Below are 17179 nucleotides of genomic sequence, written 5' to 3'. Positions count from 1 at the left end.
TATTAATTATAATATGTTATACGCAGTTCTATATTAATGAAGAAATAAGAAATCAAAACTATTTTACCTGGCATTAGCAATTTATCTATACCGGCAATAAGACTTGTAAATAAATCTATTGCATTTGGAAAACTAAGAGTAGGAGGCAGTGTTTTAGTTTTTTCTAGTTTGTAAAGTTAGGTTAACTTATAGGTATTACTGCCTCTCGAAAGTATCGAAAAAATCGCTTTTAGAAAGATATAAATAGACCATTTATTATTACTTCGTAGAGCAACAGTTAGATATTAAATTGATGAAAATAAAGAATATTTTATACTGAGAGGTGCTGGTTAAAAAACAAAATACTATGACCCATCCATATTTAAAGAATTTTTATAAGATCCCATATAGGTAATGAAAGAGTTATAAGGTTTGTTCTATGAGAATACCATAGATATTATTACTTACAATGGTGAAAAATTTATTTTTTCTAGTACATGTTAAAATATAGTTACTATCTATCAAGAGATAATTCTTTTCATTGTGAAATATAACGAAATTGATAAAGATAATTTAATCATAGAAACGTCTGGGACTGAAGATTTCGAGTATCATGTCTTTAGCAAACCTTATAACATTGATAAAACTGTTTAGTAATTAACATAAACCAATACTTAGCCATAGCTGTTATTTAAAAGACAATCTTATAAGTTAAATAAAAAGGCTCATATTAAAAATGTATCAAAACTATCTGCATCAGAATAGATAATGCTACTATCATAACACAATACTAGATAAATTAAAAGAAAAACAAATTCCAAAAAATACGATAAAAAAAGTGCATGTAATTTTACTAATAAATATGAATATCTAGAAAGTTTCAATAGAACAGGTAATTTATCAGGTTAAAAGTTACCAGCGGATATCTTATCTGAATATTTATATGAAATTGTATCAGATGATGATATTTAATTTTCAGTAAAATAATTTATACCAAAGTCTGATTAAATTAACTTATCGTTTGATATGTGTTAAGCTTCATCAAATGGTCATGAAAATAGTCAAGATTTGGTTGTTGGGTCAATTTACAATCTTTTAAATGCTACATAAGGATTTGATATAGATTGTTCTGAGTATAGTAACTAGATTAATTATTTTGTAGATCGTGAGTCAAAAATTTTTGCTTAAGATGAGCTAGAGGTAATTTTTAATAATATTCCGTCTGAATTTAGTTAAATGAAAATATTTATTCAATATTAATGTTCTTAAGATGGTAGATACTTGCAAAATATATATGAATCTTTTAAAAAATCTGAAGTCGGTATTTTATCGTGGGTAGTTGACTAATTTTAAGAAAGACTTTAAATTTTACCAGACCACTTAGCTCCTAACTGGATGCTAATATTTAGATCAAAGTTGCAGAAGTTTGGATGTTTTTTCTCTGAATTTAAATTAAATACTTAATTTTCTTAGAAATAACTGATATGCTTCTCGAATATTAACGGAGAGCTTAATTTTTTTGAATCTACATAGGACGCAAAAATATTTGCACATAGTTCACCGCATTCACTCACAATAGGAGGGAAAGGGCCTGCTATTCATGTTGTTAAATAATTAAGAGAAGTATAATCTGCATATTGTGATACATTCTCGTCACCACCTTTGTTCTAAGGGGAAAGTATCGGCGGTTATGAGACTATTGAGTTAGATGAAATTGAAGTTTGGCGATTTGTGTTGTGATATATTTATATCTGTGTATGTATGCATTATTTACTATCAAAATTATTCACTTAAATGATAATTTAGACTTTTATATGATATAATTTTTACTTGCATTACCTTAGCATACAAATATTAAGAGCTAACTATGTGCATAAGATTAAATATATTCAAATATAAAGTATTTTTATTTTAATAACTTATATTAAACTGCCATGATTAATTTATATCCTAATATTATGTGTTTATTACGAAAATCTACAAATTAGCAATTATTACCGCTTATTTACTAGACATAATTAATAATAAATAACATATTTTTATTTAAAATATGTATTTTATAAAGCAACTAAATAGTATTTATTCATCATTACTTTATATCATATAAATTAGTATATAATTTAATAAAAAGTATAATTTAATATGTTATTCTTTAGCAAATTACACTAATTAAGGTTATTTACAAAATATTATAATTTTATGCATTATATTGTAATTTATATATCAACGCTTTCTTTATAAGAATTAATTTATATATATTTAGATGTCTCTAATATCATTACTAAAGAATACAATATTAATCATAGTTAAACAGTAAACTAGCAATTAATCAGTATGAAATAAATTAAATATTGATATAATTACCACTATTACTAAATCTGTGTCAAATATATTTGATTTAATTGGAAATATTATAATCTATTTGATATTAACGTTATTTAGATAATTACTGATACAAAACGCAGCTAAATTGGAATTTTGTCCTAGTGTATTATTTTTTTAATATTGATAATGAATAATAAAATCTTATATTAATACAATATGTTTAATTTCTCAGAAAATAATATTAAAAATTATTCTAATTACAATTACATAAAAATCTACATAATACTTAAAATAAGATTTAACAAATTATATAACATCAGGTGAATTAAAGTACTCATTACCAGTTTGCTTTATTTTTATTTATAATAAAAAAATTATGAAATTATATGCATTCAGATTAAGACGATGATGTTATCTATATTTGGAACGCTTTAATATATAACGTATATTTAGAGTATTTCTACCAAGTTTAATTCAAAGTTAATAGAACTAAATGGTGTGACTTTCTCATAATTTTATGTTCCAATTTTATCAAGATTCTCCCCAAAACCCATCATTTTATTATAGAAATTGTTATGCTGAATTCACAGCTTGCCAACTATATAATTTAACCGTAAAATGAACTATTTAAAGTACAGTTTCCATATAGATTTATATATAATAATATATTTGTAAAAATGGAATTAGCAGAAGCAACCATCAAATTGAATGCCATAGACTATAAACGCAGCCAGCAGAACGCGCAGTACTATATTCCTTACGTGATGAAGTCGTACGATCATGAAAAGGCAAAATCGGGCATTTTAAAACCCTCTTTGCCATTCCAATTTGATCAAATCCAAAACAAAAAGCCAACAAACTGTGAATTTTGCGCTCAAAACCTCCAAAAGCTGATCGATTCTCAGGATTAAATTTTGAAGCTTTTGAGTGACTAATAAGCCTCTGAAAAAGTTAGATTGGAGTATCAAAACTGCAAAAACCTGCTCGAAAAAACAGAAACTGTGAGTAAAAATTTACTCCAGTTATTGAAAAAGGAGCGAAAAGATAATTTTGAATTGAAATTGTAACACGAAAAATCGTTAAATGACGTAATTGGTGCCGTAAAAGTTCAAAATGATGAATACGAAAGTAGTGCAATTTTGCAGCTTAACAACATCATTTCTGGGCTTAAATGTGAGTTATCAAGCGCTTAGCGTGAAATTTAAGAGGGATTGGTTGTTCAGAGACTTGAGAAACTGGAAAACAACGTTTTGGATAGAAGATTAGGCGTTCAAAAAGAAAATGATTTGAAAAAAGAAAATTTACATTTATAGCAACAGATTTAGTTATAAAATGAAGATTTAAAAATATTAGTTAAGAGGTGCCTGAAGTACGACGATAAATTAAAAATTATTGAAGGGAATAAAAAGTGAATACAAATATATACTAATTAATTTTATAAAAATGGACTTCAAAAAGTGTGATGAGGTAGTAAATATACGACTTATTTAGGGATTGTAAGGAAAGTTTTTACCATATAATTCGACTGGTGATTTGAAAACTGAGTTTGCAACTAAATTTTCAGCGAGAATAAAGTAAAGGTTATACAAAGAAATGGATGAGGACTTTAACTCAATAACCATGTCCGAACCGTTAAATAGAAATCTTTAATTATACAATAGTGATGTACCAAGATGGTTACTCGATATTAACTAAAGGAAACATACACATGTTAGCTTACTTGATAGAAAAATTAAATGTAAGTGATATTTTCTATTTTCTAGTTATTATTATTATTATATTTTATTATTATAAAAAGAAAATGCAAAAGTTTGATTCCGGTTATCAGATTCAACTACTGTATAATTTACTACATATGCAATAACAAAAATTTAAATAAGAGAAGTAATCTTTTTTGAATTAGTTTCAAAGCTATAGAAAAAAAGTATAATTAACGATTTCTGACATTTAAAGACAGTACTAATAATAACTTGTTCTTATATTAAGCTAAGAATAGTATGAAGCTAAAAATAATTTTCAAGAGTAAGTGTCATTTATTTAGTTAAAAGAATAATATGAATCGTTATTAATAGAGTGCTAAGAGCTTAAATTAAACTAAGCTCTTTTAGTTGAAGAAAAGAGTACTTTATCTAAGCTCATTTAACATATAACAACCTCATAAGATAATGGGATATAGATTTAATAAGATAATAAGCGACATAAGTTCAATCCGAAAAACATGATAGCTGATTCCAAACTATCAGGGGATGAATTAGATTTTCGATAGATTACTGTTGTAATTAAGGAAGATATAGAATAATATAAAATGACCAGAAATCCTACAAATACAGATGGATTTTATTGTCTATAAGGTGGGTATTATTTAGAAGATATGACAAATATAAAGACTAGATAAGATAAATATCCTTTAAAGAAAAAGTCAACATAAGTTGATGAAGGTATTAAGTTTATTACTACATCCGCAATTAGTTAATAATAGTTATAACAAAGGACTACTTAGCAATTATAGTCAACTTAAGTTTTACTTAACTAATACTAGTTAAAGCAGATTTAACTTACTAAAATAATTGACCAAATTATTCTTAATAATCCTAATATTAAAAAAGATTTATAACTACTATTGTTAATTATAAATAAGTGACTATATTGTATATTTATTTATATATATTATTGCGCTTGGATTAATGAACCTTTTTGTCTCTGATCTAAAAAACTCATATAGACCTTTATATAAAAGCAATATTACCAGCATATAATTAACATCTATAAAATAGGAGTTGAAGTCAGTTAAAATCGATTTATTGTAAAATCATATTGAAATTATCAGAAAAATAGAAAATCTAGAAAAGTCAACATCTAATTTCTAACCTAATAAGTTTAATTTTTAATTATAAGCTGATTTTTTAGAAAAAGAAGCGATTATTTAGATCATGCAAGATTAAATAGATTCACTATAAATTTCAAATGAAATATTATCTGATGAAAATAATAAATTTTGCGAATCTAATTTAAATTCCAGTGCATTATTATAGTCTATGGTAATATAATAATCAACCTAAAAGAATCAAGGATATTTTGAAATTTTAGCAGCTTAAAATCAGGTTGAAATACAAAAGGCCCAAACGTTAGAAGTTAAATAATATTTGCTTTAAAAAAAGCCGAAAAATTAAAAACTGGCCTTATATAGAGAGCAATAGAAGAAAAATGAGAAAATTTTATTTTAGATGAAGACTCTTGTTTAGGAATTAAAAAAAGAAGTTTATGAGAAAGATGAAGTCATTAATTCTTTGGTTACTTAAAGTTAGAACTAAAGCAGTACCATCAAGGTAAAATAAGGATTATAAAATTTATTGGTTAATATTAGTTTAATTAATGATACTAATAAAAAAAGCCTTTTAGCTCAGTGCTAGAATATCATTCAAGTGTTAAATTTAAAATAAACTTAGAATACACAAGTTTTTGAGTGAATTATTGCTATAATTAATATATATGCTTATACTTTTTATCTTTATGTTACATCAAAATAATATTTTTAATTATTAATATATAATACTGGTATTTTATATTTCCCATTCCTAATGGATCTTGCATTTTTGCTTGCTAAAAATAAGTAAAAATTTAAGCGATAGACTATCAAACTTTAAAAATCATAACTTTTCATTAGAGAAGTGCCATTAGCAACTGCATGGGTTGGAGGTGGGACTTGGGATGCTGCAGTGATTGCAGCCAGAATGATTGAGAGGATGGATTTAAAATTTTAAAATTCTTTAGAGTTAGGATCAGGTTCAGGATTATTAGGTTTAGTTGTCGGCTAATAAATTCCTACTATTATGACAGATTATATGTTACCTATCATAGAAAATCTTTAATATAATATTTGGACAAATTCGTTTGAAGCCAAAGAACGCGCCCAAGAGTTTTTTGATAAAAAAGTTGATATTGATAATTTTGTTATTTCTGGTTAGCAAATTATTTCTAATTGCTCTGCAGGTTATTTAAATTGGTATGAACCACACGAAGAACTTGTATTAGCAGATGGACATGTAATAAATAGCTATATGCCACCTGGTTAATTTTTAGCTAGAAAATAACCATAAAATCAAAAATTTGAGCTTATATATGGCTCTGAGTTAACATATTCATTGGTAAATTATATTGAGCTTGTTAATACTATTGAAATATATTTAGCAGACAACGGTGTATTTTGGGAAATTCTTTCATTATTTAGAGGTATAGGGCCGCTAAAATTCTTAGAAGAACTAGAAATCCGTAATTATTATATTTAAGTAAGACATGTCTCTACTGAATTTTATGGTAAAATTGGTAGCCTTTAAGAAAAAAACAGATAAGAACAGTACATATTATTTACTGTTAGTAAACAAGAAAATGCAATTTAATTTGGATCAGAGCCTTTATTAAACTGGCGGGAAATATAATTCACAAATGTGAATGAGTGAAAAAAGATATTCTTCAAAAATCACTATATAATTTGTTCTTTTGAAAATTATAAAATCTGATTTAATATAACTATTTCTTAGTAATCCTCCAGTACTTATTTCAAAGACATTCCAGCAGGTTAATGTGATAAAAATTGGCTCAAGATAACACTATTTTAACATGGAATCGGTCCTACCTCATTAAAACAATTAAGAGCATTTAAGGAGTCAGCTTAAGTAAAATTATCTAAATTTGGCTTCTATATTCTTTACTACTATAAGATTGCCTAAAGAGAAATACGTGGCACTGGGAGGTTATCACCAAGATAACTTATTTCTAATTCTACGAATGCCTAACGTAATTCAATAAAGTTTTCATTTTAAAGTATATTTGTAATTTCTTGCATTGTGTCAACTGATGATAACAATACAGTTTCGAGTGCTGATGCTGCGAAATAGCGGATAGAAGAGGAAAATGTTGTTTAAATTAGAATTAAATATAATGTAAATGGTCCGTAAATTTTACTATTGGAGAGATATCCGAATAAAGTCCTTTAAAAATAAAGTCTATAATCTGGATTTTGAAGGAGTAATGATGATATACTAATTAGTTATAGCAATAAGTCTTGTTTGTATTAAGTTATACTATTATCTATATCAACGATGGATAATTCTGAAATATTTAAAAGAATAATTTTATATAACTAAACAAAAGTTTGCTTTGAAATAATTTTTGAGTAATCAAAAGAAAAATTTAACATTGTTTCTAAGATAGTAGATGTATATTGTAGCACAGTTTGAATATTATCTATCGAATATGTTGGTAACCATTAATTTTTAGTGAAAATTAAATTAATAAATTTATCAAAGTTAGGATTTTCTATAAGAGTATAAATAAATACAGGTTGCTGACGAATAACGTTATAAAAAGCAGTGATAAAATTTATAACAGTCTCTTATCCCAAATTTATAAAGGTTTCATTCGTAATAAATTCTAAAATATCAGTAATAAAAATATTTGGCTATGGAAGGTTAACGATTTTATTTAATGATTGCTCATTATATATGTTGATAAAAACATTACTATATAATGTTAAACTTTAGGTATAAAATTAAACAATATAGTCAATAACATTGTAATAATTAAAATCTTGATCTTACAAAATATTTTATGTTAAGAAAAGATTTGGAATAATTTTGTTACTAATAACATCTTCTAACAGTAACAGAAGCTATTATGTACATGTACTATTCCAAACAAATGAGGGTAGCTCTACACTAGTGTTAAAAACCTTAAAAATATGCTATAAATCTCCATTTAAAATGGCTAATTATAATGGAATCGGTAGTATTTATTTTAAAAACGTACTAATAGACATAATTTTTTATAATTAGCTGATTGCTGACTTTAATATGTAATCATCATCTGTAATTAATATATTATAATCGGTACTTAAATTTAAAGATTTAATCAGTAAATAAAGCTATATAAGATCACAATAGCAAATGATTTATTCTTATTTAGTTGTATATTACAGTAAATATTAAATAAATGATTTCTTTGTTAAAATGTAGCTAGTTTTTGGGATAGTTGACAAATTAATTAACTAAAATTATGATTATTCCAATGATTAATTAATTTATTAAGTATATTAATCTTTTAACAAAAAACAAATACTATAGTTGTATATTTTTGTGTACTCAAGTAACACCATTAATAATTGACTATTATATTTAATTAAAAGATTATAATTTTCATTTTATTCATAATCTATTAAGGTTAGTAATATAGAAGCCTATTCAGATAGGATTTCTTAATCATGATCATACGTATTTTAAACAGATAAAATTAATAGGTGTTCAATAAACCATGTTTACAGAAGTGGAATAAAATCAGTCTGCTAATATACTAGACGCAATATAATAGAGAGATATACACTTTACATTCTTATTAGTGGATTTCCAACTTGTTAAAATTAGGAATCAAAGGTATCAACTTTCTAGTTAAATTCTTGGTAAAAGTTATAATTTTCTTTATAAAAATTAATTAGGTTAACCAATATTTATTCATTAGATGATATTTTATATATTTATTCGTAAAAATTAGTGAATTTAGAACCAAATTGATTATAAATTAAGGTAAGAATTGATGTGAAACAATAATTCTTATAGAAATAATGAAAAGTGGTATATTATTAACACGAAAATTATATATTATCATATTAATAATCCTATAACTGAGTTAAATCCTCTAAATATTTAATAATACCTTATTATAACTATTATGTATACACTATTCTATCCGTGTATACATTTCGTAGTAATTCACTATTGAATGATTCTGGTACTACGTTGTGAGATAGTAAATAGCCTAGATACGAGAACTATTATATCACCTCATTATTTTGTTAATATTTCATTAAGTTTCCAAGAATGAAAGGGGCTAAACTATTTTACTTATATGCATATAAGATAAGAAATATAAAAATTTTTGATTATTATAAAGGCAGAGATAATTCTTTAGATACACTTAGATATTTTATGAATGTAAATAACTATTCGAGATATAAGCCTGATAACTCATTTATTTTATTAAAATATAATAAATTGAGAGATGTTTCTAAAATCTATATGAGTAAATTATAGTTTAAATTTTCAAGAATGATAAGATTTTATTTCATGATTTCATTAAGTATAATTTAATGACAATGGATAATAATATCATCTAGTTCAGTATAACATGTAGCTCTTTTCATAATATTAATTTCTAATTAAAATATGGTCTCATAATATTATGCTTTCTTCTGCTCACATAATGCCTTGTTTACTTAAAGTATCTCATTATCCATAAGACTATTAAATTTATTTAAAATTTGAATAATTTCAGTGAAATTAATTTATTAAAGGTAGATTAATAGGTCAATAGAATGACTTAAGTTTTCAAAAGCCTTAAAATTAGTCATTTCAAGATTTTAAAATTAATCTAAAAACTAAGCATGTACTTATAAAATAATATTAATTATCTATAATAATTCATAAGATTTATTAGTTATTATTTTTAAGTAATAATCAGGCAGTTAACCAATTTATTTAGTTTAAAGTAAAAGTTTTCCAGTACCACCAGTTTATTTTATATATGTAGACAATATTTTTTAAGTATCTTCGTATTCTCTCGAATTTTGATTTATAAAGTCTAGTTCCAATTAGATTTTCGTTAAAAAAACAATGATTAATAACTTTATTGTCTAATGATAATATGGCATACCAATTTGGAAGAAATCTAAAGATAATAGGTCTAGACGATGTTTTTCCTCTTCAAAACATAGTAATTATTCAAAATAAACTTTAACCTTTGAGATATTAATATCTGTTTAAAATTTCTGAATCATTTATTCATGGAATATGGAAACTTGATCATTCTCATAATTATCTGGTGAAAGCATACTAAAATAATAAATATATTTTTATTTATCGATTAATTCAATATAGATCATCGATTTAAAGTTTAATACCTTGATATTATCAAACTTAATAGTGGTTTTAGCACAATCTTTGAATTTTAATTCTAATTTATAGATAGTATCGTTGTCGATAACATTTTCAGATAAATAATGAATAGAAATTTATTATAATTAAGTTTTCAAATGTTTTTATAGCTATTACCTCAAATTATTACTAAAGAAGCAATTGAGTTAAAGACAAAAAGGAGTGCAAAATATATCAGCCACTAATTACTCAGTATTGTTTTATATGTAATAAACAAAAGAGATAGGTAAATAGCTTTGTAAAATTTATAAGCCGGAGGATATAGATATCAACTTTTTTATAAGACAAAATATATGAACATTTTCAATTACGCCGAATTAATTACTTAAGAATAACTATATGAATCCGATATCAATAATTTATTGAATTTAAGAAGGAAATATAGTAACAATTAGATTCATTAGTTAACATATTTAAATAAACATAGGAGAATTAGAATGCCCAATAAACAGCTCAATCACTGTATTATATAAAGATATTAGTAGACATTACGATTTGCATAATGTTATAATTATTGGAAAAGGAAATGAGGAATACTATTCTAAATGTTAGTTTAAATAAAATAACGTATAGTATATTAGTCTATATGATACTTCATATAAGTTGTGATACGTAGAGTTATAAATTAGCTTAGAGTTTGGTATAAGTAATGCATTATCTTATTTTAATAATTATGTAGAAGAAAGTATATTTATGTATAAGGAGGAAATAAGTTTGTTATTAACTAAACCAAAGAAGTTATTTCGCTTTAAAACATCATTTTATTATTATTAATAACAAAGTGTTTCAAGAAAATATAATTAATATAAGACTAGTCCATATTTTTATTTTTATATTTGTTCAATAATATCGCTTGTAAATTCATTAAAATAGTTGAATTATACATTGAATTATAAGTAAATTGTATTAAGAACATAAATAAGAACTTATTTGATTTCGAAATCATTAATTTCTTAAATAAAAGAACTATAATAAATATCAGCTACTTTTTACGGGTTTACATTTTAAATTAAGAATTTTAATTACTTAAAAGGTCTATCTATTTATTATATTAGATAATATTCAGTTTAGTTTTGCCCAATAAAATTAAATTCAATATTAGGTTCAAATACTATAAGCTAACTTAGAACAAATCCATGAATATCTATATCATATTATGACAATTCCCTATTAGATAAACTTCGATACGAAATATTGAGTTGCTCATAATTAAGACATAAGTTTGTATTAGATGTTTATTATTATTTGAATTATAATAAAAAGGCAACAAGCTAATGCTAAACACCTAAAGCTATTTAAAAATCCCAAACTAATGTGGAACTGTATGAAGGTGTGTACAATAGTTGTCTAATGTCGTTGACTTTACCATTTAGTTACAATTTTTTGCTTTATTAGCTATATATTTCCTTTATATTAACTGCTTGCATTCCTTTAGTTAAAGAAATAGGCAAAATTTTATTCACAATATTTTACACATTTTTATTTTACACATACATAATACTTAGTAAACTCCACTAAATTTACGATAAAATATCATATTCATTTTTTAGTATAGTCTCAACGAGTTAGATTAAATTTCCTGTTAGTAAAAATTATTCAGAGACTAAATTTTTAATACTTGTACTAAGTAACTATTCTTGAAAAAATTATTTCATTATTAGGGTTGAAGAAATTTAAAATTCTATAATATTTGAACATGTAAGCTAAATAAAATAACTAGAATTTTCAAAGATAAGTTCAAATAATTATTTTCTTAATAATTATAACTTCAATAAAGAATCATTTTATTATTTTTCTAAATGGGTTTTAGTAACTAAAATATCTTGAAGAATACCTAATACTAAAGAGGTTATCAAAAAACTTTAAGTCTATAAATTTACGATGAACTTACCTAATTTAGGTATAAGGTCACTTGTTTGATTAACTATAAATAATCTGTTGAATTACTCTATTTTAGTTCTACTGATAATATATTTTTAACCCTATTAATACCTAGAATGAATTCCTATTTTAGCTAATGCTGAAGATTTTCCCTATACCTTTTTTGACACTGAAATAAGATTATAATATTTGAATGGTTAATATTGAAGGCAATATAAAAGATTAAGTCCATCATAACGAGCCCCAACTTCTAATATAGTAGGTTACCATTAATATGAAAATGAATATCTAATTAATAAACAAATCATAAGATCATGATATTTTTAATTTTTATTGATTAAATAAGTAGATAAATTTTAAAATATCGTGGCATTCTATCCACAAAGATATTCATACTATGCTCTACTTGATATTAAAAATAATAATACCTAAAAATAAATAAATTAAACATTGGTAACAGGTTCTAAGGTGATTTATTTAGATATAAATTCTAATAGTTAAGTATTTTTACTGATACAGGGTAAATTTCTTTAATAGTTTTGATAGATATAACAAATTTTTTAAAATACTTGTTCTTTATTATTAAAGTCTTAAATACTATTAATTAAAGTCTCAACATCAAGTTATAAGGAATTGGAAATGATATTATGATTTAACAAATTAACATAATGAACTTTAGCTTGAGAGTTTTAATTTGATTATAAATTAAGTAGCTACACTACAAATTATTCCATAAAGGGTAATGAATCGAATGACATAAATAATTACATGGAGTTTGATAATTTTATGACTATTAATTTGGAATCATATTGTAGTGTTAATAATTCAATAGATGAAAGGGTTATACTTTAATAAATAGTATCAGTTTGTACAACTATTTCTTATTGTTAAAAATGAATTTTCGATTTTGTAATATTATCAAGAGGTTAATATATAATAACATTATCTATTTAATCATACTAATAAAAATGAGTAAGTACAACATTAAATATATTATAGTTCATAGACTATTATATTTAGTTCTATTTAACTTATGAGATAATTGATACATCAAATTATCTCAAGTCATTATCATTATTGTAAAATAAATTTAGCAGATGCACACCATCTTGAGTTATAAATACTGTCTTGTTAGATTTATTTTATTTTATTGCAATATTTTTATTATAAATAAAATACTACTTATCTTAACAATTAATTCTAAAAAAGTCTTAGCTAAAATAAAATTCAATATCTATATTAGAACAAATTTCTTTAAAGACTACAGAATTATTCAAAAAATCAATTTTTCCGAAGTACAGAGATAGATAGTCTTTAAATATTCTTATATCTTAGTTAATTTTAAACTTATATCCTTAAAATACTAATAAATTGTTATCTATTGTAATGTCTTTAAAATTAGTAATAGAAATCTAATTATCTATATATAATTTATTTACTTGTAAATAAATAAACTATCTCTTACTTCTTTAGCTTACAGAAAAGCTAATAATATTATTTTTTGATTAGACAAACATATTTAAAGTGATTTATTTTGAATTTAAATATTATTAAATATAATATTGTTGAATAATTGTTCTTTAAATAAATTAAATATATAAATATTATATAATATTTATATTAAATCATTTCAAATTTTTAATTTCGCAGTAGTTTTCTTAGTTCCCTTTAATTTAATCAATTATATAGTTATAACTAGTATCTTTTTATAAATTATAAAATTAAGTAGTGAAAGTTTACATATCTTTTAAAGCTTAGATATTTTTAATTATTTTATCTTTAGTTGAAGTGTTCCATACAATATCTTAATACTCTGGTTTTTCAAATAATAAAAACTCTGGTGGGGCAATGATATATTTCGGTCGAGTTTAAATGGTTTCAATATCTAACAAATAGTCTATAATATCTAAAGTTTCAAGTTTAAGCCCAATAAGCACTAAAATTGATATGATACATCTGATTTAATGGTATAAAAATGCCGTTCCATTTATTCTAATTTGAAGAGTATTTTCGTCAACCAAGAAATCAAAAGATCGAATTTTTCTAGTATAATTATCAATCTCTTATTTTTCAAAGCAAAAATTTTTATAGTTTTTCCAACCAATCAGTTTTTAAGATGCATCTCTCATTAAATCAATTGATATATTCTAGAAGTTTGGAATAAAGTAAGAATAGGTTCGTCCAGTTGTACTATGACGAGCTGAAAACTTAGGTTGAACTAGTGCCCATCCTGTGATTTGAACTTCTGGTGGAAGTTTTGGATTAATTGCATTCATATAATCAATAGTATCAAACGACTAAATAAAATTAGACATATCACCAAAAGTTGCACCAGTTTTTTAAGCTGCTCTTATCCACAACGAAAATGTTTAACCACTTGCGGATACTCCTGAGTCTGTGCGACCACATGAAGTTATTGGAATATGAATATTAGATGGTAGCATTTATGCATTAATCAATGCATCTTTTAAAATTCTCGTTATAGTAAAAGGCTAATTACATTCCTAAACTCCACTTAGATATTGTCCATCATATGAAACTTTAAGAACAATTGGCTAACAGTGAATATCTTCTTACGTTTGGATACATGGATTACGAATTTAATAGAATAATTTGTTATAAAATTTTTATTGTTGATCTTTAGGTAATTTAGTTATAGTATCAAGTATTTGATTAGCAATTTCAATTTTATTTCTTTTCATTAAATGGTTAATTCTCATTTCAAATAATAATTTATTATAATATATTAAATATAATGTTAGATTATTTATAAATTTATGGATATTTCATTAGATGCTTTAGAACGTGCACTACCACGAAATGAGTCTGACTAGAATTAAGTATTAAAGAAACTTGTATTAACACTAAGATCTAAGTTATCATCAACATAAGATGAATTGAAACAAGCTTAATTTTAATTATGTAATGCATGTAATAACAAAGTATCACATAATAGTAACATATAAGACCCTATACTTAAAAAAGATTTAGCTGCTGCATTAGCCAAGGCTACATCTCTATAGGCAGATTATGACGCGCTGACAGCTCATTTTGAAAAATTAAGAGATGGTTATAAAAGAGTTTTAGAACATGTTGAAACATAAAAATTCGAAGTAGAAGATCTAAGAACAAGAAATGCATAATTATCATTAGATCAGGAAAGATCCCGAAGTAATTAGCTTAAAATCGAAGAGATGGCATAAAAATTAATCTCTATGTAATAAGAAAAATAGTTAATCGAAAAAGACCTAGCATAACATTTTGCAGCAGCTTTAGACTCAGCTGGAAGGTTAGAGATACTTAAAAAAGAGAGTTCTCAGAAAATTTAAGAATTAGTATAGTAGACTAGTAGTTTAGAGAAAGATAATTAAAGACTTAAAATAAGTTAAGGAAATCTCAACACCTAAAATTAAGAGCTTAGGAATGAATTATAAAAGATTTATGCTATAACTTCGGTTGAATCAATTTCGGAATTAGCTGATGAAATTGTTTCTCTTAAAAATTAAAACATTGAGAAATAAAAAGAACTTCAAATACTAGCCGACAAAATAGTAAATGAAAGAATTTAGTTTAATTCAGATATGCAAAATAAGATAATGGAGATAAGAGGTGAAAATATTGGTCAAGTATAAATTTATTAGTAATCACATGAAAATGAAATCGCAAAAATAAAGAATATACACTAAGAAGAAATAGAAAACTTTACGAGCGAATTAACAAAAGTTCATACTGAATTTGTATCAGAACATGAGAAGTATAAATAATTGATTGAAAATAAAGAGAAAGCAGAAAGATAACTTGAAACTGAAAAATAAGTTTACGTAAAAGCCAAAGAACGAGCGATGCACAGATATAATCATTTAGCAGATTAATTAGAGAGTATAAATTAAATTAGAGATGAATTAGAAGGAAGAGTTTAAGAATTATAATTGGAGATTACCAATTTACAAAATTAGTTAGTGGAATGTAAAAATTAAAATAAAATTTATACAAATAATTATGATGATATTTTCTTAAGAGCTGGATAGTAATAGCAAACTAGCTAATAGTTGGACATTATATAAATATAAAATTAACAAAATAATTCATTAACAAAAACTATTATAGATAGGCTATAAAATTAATAATCTATATAAAATTATTAATCTAAAGAAATTAATACATTGGGAAGCCTATAGCATCCCATAGTGGAGTAAAAACATGATTAGATATAAGATATACAGAAAGTTGAGAAAAAAGAAGAGATATTATAGGTTCAAATAGTTGAAGACGAAGAGATTAATTTATTAGAAGAATCAAAATCTGATGACTTTGAACCTGTTTTATAAACTTTTGAAATTTCTTATTCTGATATGTAATTAAACGCTAAATTAGAAGGATAATATTCTTTATTTGTAGGATTTTTTACGAAAGAATTCCTATCAGCTCCATAAAATGCTAAAGATGACGAACTTATTGTAGAATTTGATTAAGACTTGATATTTAAATTGCCCATGATATAAGAGACCCTTAATTGGCTAAATAACGGAAATTTAATCTTAAAATTAATGAAGAATTCCGAAGATGGATTAAACCCAATAGAAACTATAAAAATGCCAACATAGGGGTTATTAAATAACTAAGAAATATCAGATGAACTTCAATTTAAGGTAGGCAGTCTGAATATTTAAATTAGCAAAATATGAGTAATCAATAATCGTCAAATATTTTTTATATTATTTTATTATATTATTTTTGAGAATTTGCTATTTCTTCTAGTTCATTATACTTAATTTTGTTCCTTATTTTTCGTTCAGGGAGAATTTTACAATCAAAAATATGCAAAATTTTATTTTTGTAGAATTTTATGTCTAGAAGAAAAGGAGATTTTAAGATTTTTGTTGATAATTGCAGTTCTTAGGTCTTTAGCAAGAAAAAATTATCTTTTAACCTACTGAAATTTAGATACTAATAGTTAAAATATTGCCTTAGTATTAGCTTTTCAGTGGATATTTCTAATTAATCTAAATACA

The 17179-nt window shown here is 24.1% G+C and overlaps 9 protein-coding genes across 9 annotated transcripts; 7 read left to right on the top strand and 2 right to left on the bottom strand. All coding sequences in view use genetic code 6, as the record gives it.

Moving 5' to 3' along the window:
- Positions 1 to 36: 36 nt before the first annotated feature.
- Positions 37 to 1719, top strand: SS50377_20028 (TLD family protein; the record flags this gene model as incomplete). Its single annotated transcript, XM_067903973.1, has 1 exon — positions 37 to 1719. One exon carries the CDS (start codon positions 37 to 39, stop codon positions 1717 to 1719), a length of 1683 nt encoding a protein of 560 aa, XP_067767455.1.
- Positions 1720 to 2690: 971 nt separating this feature from the next.
- Positions 2691 to 3716, top strand: SS50377_20027 (uncharacterized protein; the record flags this gene model as incomplete). Its single annotated transcript, XM_067903972.1, has 1 exon — positions 2691 to 3716. The coding sequence occupies one exon, from the start codon at positions 2691 to 2693 to the stop codon at positions 3714 to 3716; it is 1026 nt and encodes a 341-aa protein (XP_067767454.1).
- A 31-nt stretch (positions 3717 to 3747) lies between these two features.
- SS50377_20026 (uncharacterized protein) lies at positions 3748 to 4050 on the top strand (the record flags this gene model as incomplete). Its single annotated transcript, XM_067903971.1, has 1 exon — positions 3748 to 4050. The coding sequence occupies one exon, from the start codon at positions 3748 to 3750 to the stop codon at positions 4048 to 4050; it is 303 nt and encodes a 100-aa protein (XP_067767453.1).
- A 55-nt stretch (positions 4051 to 4105) lies between these two features.
- SS50377_20025 (uncharacterized protein) lies at positions 4106 to 4945 on the top strand (the record flags this gene model as incomplete). The annotated part of the gene is made up of 1 exon (XM_067903970.1): positions 4106 to 4945. One exon carries the CDS (start codon positions 4106 to 4108, stop codon positions 4943 to 4945), a length of 840 nt encoding a protein of 279 aa, XP_067767452.1.
- A 43-nt stretch (positions 4946 to 4988) lies between these two features.
- Positions 4989 to 5771, top strand: SS50377_20024 (uncharacterized protein; the record flags this gene model as incomplete). The annotated part of the gene is made up of 1 exon (XM_067903969.1): positions 4989 to 5771. One exon carries the CDS (start codon positions 4989 to 4991, stop codon positions 5769 to 5771), a length of 783 nt encoding a protein of 260 aa, XP_067767451.1.
- Positions 5772 to 5882: 111 nt separating this feature from the next.
- SS50377_20023 (putative methyltransferase family protein) lies at positions 5883 to 6761 on the top strand (the record flags this gene model as incomplete). The annotated part of the gene is made up of 1 exon (XM_067903968.1): positions 5883 to 6761. One exon carries the CDS (start codon positions 5883 to 5885, stop codon positions 6759 to 6761), a length of 879 nt encoding a protein of 292 aa, XP_067767450.1.
- Positions 6762 to 6781: 20 nt separating this feature from the next.
- Positions 6782 to 13684, bottom strand: SS50377_20022 (uncharacterized protein; the record flags this gene model as incomplete). Its single annotated transcript, XM_067903967.1, has 1 exon — positions 6782 to 13684. The coding sequence occupies one exon, from the start codon at positions 13682 to 13684 to the stop codon at positions 6782 to 6784; it is 6903 nt and encodes a 2300-aa protein (XP_067767449.1).
- Positions 13685 to 13792: 108 nt separating this feature from the next.
- Positions 13793 to 14869, bottom strand: SS50377_20021 (tRNA pseudouridine38/39 synthase; the record flags this gene model as incomplete). The annotated part of the gene is made up of 1 exon (XM_067903966.1): positions 13793 to 14869. The coding sequence occupies one exon, from the start codon at positions 14867 to 14869 to the stop codon at positions 13793 to 13795; it is 1077 nt and encodes a 358-aa protein (XP_067767448.1).
- A 3-nt stretch (positions 14870 to 14872) lies between these two features.
- SS50377_20020 (uncharacterized protein) lies at positions 14873 to 16852 on the top strand (the record flags this gene model as incomplete). The annotated part of the gene is made up of 1 exon (XM_067903965.1): positions 14873 to 16852. One exon carries the CDS (start codon positions 14873 to 14875, stop codon positions 16850 to 16852), a length of 1980 nt encoding a protein of 659 aa, XP_067767447.1.
- Positions 16853 to 17179: the final 327 nt, after the last annotated feature.

The sequence above is a fragment of the Spironucleus salmonicida genome, chromosome 1 (assembly GCF_000497125.1).
Source record: "Spironucleus salmonicida strain ATCC 50377 chromosome 1, whole genome shotgun sequence".
Taxonomy (NCBI): domain Eukaryota; phylum Fornicata; order Diplomonadida; family Hexamitidae; genus Spironucleus; species Spironucleus salmonicida.
The sequence above is the reverse complement of the archived record's forward strand: the minus strand, read 5'-3'. Positions and strand labels throughout refer to the sequence as shown.